The sequence below is a fragment of the Cebus imitator genome, unplaced genomic scaffold, assembly GCF_001604975.1.
Source record: "Cebus imitator isolate Cc_AM_T3 unplaced genomic scaffold, Cebus_imitator-1.0 Scaffold44, whole genome shotgun sequence".
NCBI lineage: Eukaryota > Metazoa > Chordata > Mammalia > Primates > Cebidae > Cebus > Cebus imitator.
In genome coordinates this window covers 3,754,140-3,759,247 of record NW_016107359.1, presented here as the reverse complement: position 1 = coordinate 3,759,247, position 5,108 = coordinate 3,754,140, and the positions used below count along the sequence as shown (strand labels likewise).

Here is a 5,108-nt window from a genome sequence, read left to right as displayed (position 1 = left end):
AGCAGTATAGACAACAGGAGTAGCATCAAATATGTCAGCTAGGTTGTAGCACCAGGCAGTTCATGTCATGTGATCTCTCCCTCAAAAGTAAATCATTGTGGACTGAGCACAGGATACATCATTCCAGAGATTCAGCTTGAAGTCAGAAAAGAGAAGAGCTAAGACCTGCGCTCCCTGGAGCAGCAGTGTGCAGCTTTCAGAGTTTGGAAGATTTTAGTCAATTGAATGGGATGTTATTATCTAAAACAATAGGATCCCTCACATTGTGTTTCAGATACTGGCTGAAGGTTATCAGAAGCATTCACTGACTCTCTGAAAGCATCACAGTAGGATGTCAGCTGTGACTTGGCTGTCTCAGGAGATTGGACGGAGGTGTGCTCTTGTTTAAGAAAACCCATCACAAAACAAAGCATTCCTACAAAGGAGGCACTGAAACAATTTCCTGATTTAAGAAAGTAATCACTATTAAGTTTCTTGGAATATTGTTCTCTCATGGTGTGTTTAATTACATTTCTATGTTTAAGAATTATATTAACCCACAGCTTTCCAGAGAAGAGCTAAATATACTACTGTGAAAGACAATGTAAACCAAACTGGGTTTTAGAACGTTAATGTAGTTAAGCACCAGACCTTGCAATGGTCCTTTCTATTTCATAGAGATGTGTATCCAGTGTCTCCTGATATGCTTCTTAGTTGCTTGCTCCACTGAGAAGAAAGAAGGGCCTAGATAAAGTAAACAAACAATTCTGCTTCATGTCAGCACCCAAGCATCAAAGATGTGAAGACATCATGCAGGTTCCTGCCTTCAGAATCCTCCTGTTGATCTGAGTCCCTTCTTGTATAGCAAGCACTGGGACCTGTCAAAATACTGATGACTCATTGCTGAGTGATCGCCAAGACAACAACCAAAAGGACAGATGATACCAACAGGACAGAAAACAGCAAGCCCTGTCTGCATTGTGGAGTTCAGAATGATGGACATCACACAACTACCTTACAACATAGCTCCAGTACAGGAAGCAAATATCCATGGCAAATAATTAGAGGCCAATTTTCTGCCTTTGAGAAACCTTAGAATGGAGCACCCGGCCAAACGTTCTCCATGTGTCTACCATCTTCTCTACCACATGGGTTGTAAATAATGTGGTCCATTTTGTATACTGAGAAATTTGGCCTAGTTTAGTTGGTTGAGGTCAGTAGGAATCTGAGTTTGTTCCTGAGTTTTGTAATCCTGGTCATACCCAGGTCTCTGATGACATGTATTTCACTCTATGCTAGTACAGTACCAGGTTAAATCAATCTAGCTTACTAAATGAATCCCTCTGAAAGCCTACACTACACTTCAGGGACAGTCATTGCAAACTGCCTCATTAGCAAATATCAGATTCTCCTTCACTCATATCACTAACAATTTAAGTGTCTTCTATCCTCAAAAATCATTATTCACCAGAGGCTGCCATTGGCCAGCAATGTTTAAATTTAAAGGCAGAGAATACAATAATGTAATTATTATCTAGAAATAAATTCTCTGGCTTTAGGTAAACATTTCTACTTTCCTCCTGTTTCTGGTCTATCCTGATTTCATTCCAATCCCACTGTTTTATTTTCCAAAGGAATTCATGAGAGTAATACATATTAATGGCTTGGAAAAAAATAAAAAGCACATAATATAAAGTTTTGTTTTGTTTTTTTGAGACAGAGTCTTGCTCAGTCGCCAGCCAGGTGCCAGGCTGGAGTGCAATGGCACGATCTCAGCTCACTGCAACCTCCGCCTCCTGGGTTCAAGCAATTCTCCTGCCTCAGCCTCCCGAGTAGCTGGGACTACAGGCACGTGCCACCATGCCCAGCTAATTTTTGTATTTTTAGTAGAGACGGGGTTTCACCATGTTGGCCAGGATGGTCTCAATCTCTTGACCTCATGATCTGCCCGCCTTAGCCTCCCAAAGTGCTAGGATTACAGGCATGAGCCCCCGCGCCCGGCCTGTAATATAAAATCTTAAATTCAAGGTACCCAAGCAATAAAACTGACATTGGTCAGCAACATTACATGCTTAACAGAAGATGTATATATATAGTTTTACATACACTTACCCATTTGTATGCCTATCTATGTTTATGTTAGCCCTGTCACCACCTAGATATTAGCACCATTTTTAAATAGCACCATTCTGCTGAATGGATAGGTAAAGGGAGACATGGGACACTGTGTTCCATGATGAGTGTTAAATGTATCTGCGCATGAGTCAGAAAATATGCTGCCCATCACATGAAAGCCACATCCTTGCCTTTCTCCCTGTCAAGAATTGGTTCTGAGATCTTCTTCCATTTGAGGCTTATGTCCCTCCACCCACCCACCTACCCTCTTTCTCTGGGTTCAGGTCATGTAAGTCCCTTCCCTTAGAAGTCATTTTGTCTAGAAATGTGCTCTGAATTTGAGGCCAAGCCTACTTTGACTTCTGGTGGGAGGTAAGAACATCCAGAACAAGCATTCTAACTTTCATTTCAGTTTCTTTGGACTCCCTGATTCTCCTGCTCACCCCATGGTGAAAACTAACTACATTTTGGGTACACTGAGGAGCAGATCCTTTTTATGTTACTTTTTAGAAGTGTTTTTTCTCTAGATTAGAAGTTTGTACTATGTTCCTGTACCTAGTATAATTTACCTGGTTCTTTGAAATATTTCAATATAGGACCTCCATTTTCCAACCTGAGGGGAGGTGAGAACAGGTGGCAGCCTGGAGCTGGTCATAGTGGTCTTTGTATATACACTCCCTGCAGCAAGACGGTGGTGGGACCTGAGCTCGTGCCTCCCATAGGGACTATACAGAAGAGGAAGGCATCCGGGAAGACTCATTTTCCCTTCTGTGAAGGAGTGTGTATTTGCCAGGAAAGTGGGAAGAATAAAGGCCCACAGTTCCTTTTCTATAATAGTAAGAAATTGATTTCTACTCATTTGCTTTTTAAGAGTTTTCACACAAACGATCTTCAAGATAGCAGTGTTTTCTGTGTAAGTGACCTAAATCCCTTAGGCTGTGTTTCCCACGCCTGCTTCCTCTTAGTCTAGTGTCTCAAAGTTGGCCGGAGACTCTAGGCAGCCCAGACACGGAGCCCTACAGGGATGGAGGAAGAGACTGAGGGATGTAACCAGCACTTCCACTTTCTGCCCCAATTGAACACGGGTGAAGGAAGCAGTCCTCTGCCTGCATGAATTAAAGGAATGTTCCCAAAGCTCCACTGTGACATTTTAAATAGCAGCTGCCCCAGGCAGGGAGGAAAAAACAAAACAAAACAAAAACACAAAAAGGTATTCATCAAGCTAAATTAAGAAGGTTATTTGTCCCCTGGGTAAGTGTGGCTCTGTTGCCTGATACTCTTGAGGTAGTTGGGGGAAAAAGATGGTCTCTTTGTTTTCATCTTTAAGGGAGAACAAAAATACAACATTTCACCAATCTGTCTAACCTGGCACCTTTCCCAGGAGCCAATCCCAGGTGCTGCCTGATTCTTCTAGATATTTCGCCTTCCAATCAGGAGCAGCAAGTATGGCAGCCCAGGCCTCCTGTGAAGGACATTTTGTGGCTAGAGGAACACAATGGATTTTGTTTCATTATGACCCAAAGCTGAACTTGAAATATGTGAAGCAAAACCTCAATGAAGCAGCTCCGAGGGCTAAAGCATGTCACGGTCAGCAGGCTGCTGCAGTCTATGGTGGAAGGTGGCTTCCTTCTGGGCTTAGTGGGCTTTGGGCTTTTGGAGCAGCCATTGCTTTCTTTGCCTTTGGGTGTGGGTGATGTGTGTCTGGGGACACGAGAAGCAGCACTGCACTCTCACGGTGGGCACAGAACATTTCTTCATGGCTTTCAGTGTCTGGCAGAAACTGGCTGACAGCTTGTCCTTGGTACAAACTAAATCTGTAGAAGGAGGAGAAAAAGAATAAGAAAAAAGTCCGAAGGTTATCTTTGTAGATATATGAGCACAACTTCTATTAATGTAAGACTTTATATGTCTACCAAGGAGCCATAACAATTTATAACAACAGGTGGTATCTACTAACCATGTATTATATATCAGACGCTGTGCAAAGTGTTTATGCTAATCTGAATTATCAGTCACAATTCTTCACTCCCATGTCATTGTGTGATACAGAACACTCCACCTTGCCATGGCTGCCTGGTGGGTGGAGAATCCTTCCCAACTACTTGTCTTTGGGTTCAAATCTGTGACTTGCTTTAGACAATGGGATGCTGGTAGACACGATCTCTGCAGTGACTTGGAATGTGCAGGAGGACAAGCCTTCCCTGATGAGCTTCCGCTGTCACCATAAGAAGAACCTGGCTTGTGCAGCCACCAAGGGGGATAACAGACACATGGGGCAGACCTAGACTCAATCTATAGTTAGCAGTTAAGGACAGCCAAAGCCAAGCTCAATCACCTGAACCTTGGCTGACCTACAGATGCTGAGCAAAAAATACATGACTGTACGTTATATGAAAAAGACACAAGCACATGCATGTTTATAGCAGCACAATTTGCAATTGTGAAGATACGGAATCAACCTGATTGCCCGTCAACCAATGAGTGGATACAGAAAATGTGGTATATATACCAAAGGGAATACTACTCAAAAAAAAAAAAAAAGAAAAAGAAAAAGAAATGAAACGAAATAATGTCTTTTGCAGCAACTTGGGTGAAGCTGGAGGCCATTATTCCAAGTGAAGTAACTTAGGAATGGAAAACTAAATATATGTTCTCATTTATAAGTGGGAGCTAAGCTACGAGGACTCAAAGCATAAGAATGATATAATGGACTTAGGGGACCCAGGGAGGAAACTTGGGGGTGGTAAGGAATAAAAGACTACATATTGGGTATAGTGTACAGTGCTTGGGTGACAGGTGCACTAAAATCTCAGAAATCACCACTGAAGAACGTGATTTTTGTTATCCCTCACAACCTTTTTCTTACTCCCAAAACTACTCAAACTAAAATAAAGAAAAAAATACATGACTGTAGTTTTAAACCCCTGAGTGTCGGGGTGCTGTGCTGTGCAGTATTGCTATGGCTTCAGTTTTAAACTCCTGAGTGTCGGGGTGCTGTGCTGTGCAGTATTGCT

The 5,108-nt window shown here is 42.4% G+C and overlaps 1 protein-coding gene across 1 annotated transcript in view; it reads right to left on the bottom strand.

Annotated features, from left to right (window-relative positions):
• Positions 1-1,901: 1,901 nt before the first annotated feature.
• Positions 1,902-5,108, bottom strand: part of LOC108303007 (A disintegrin and metalloproteinase with thrombospondin motifs 12-like) — a 237,788-nt gene continuing 234,581 nt past the window's right edge. The window contains exon 25 of the mRNA XM_037737886.1: positions 1,902-3,908. Coding sequence (XP_037593814.1) covers positions 3,730-3,908 — 179 coding nt within the window. The 3' untranslated portion in view covers positions 1,902-3,729. The remainder of the gene's footprint in view (positions 3,909-5,108) is intronic.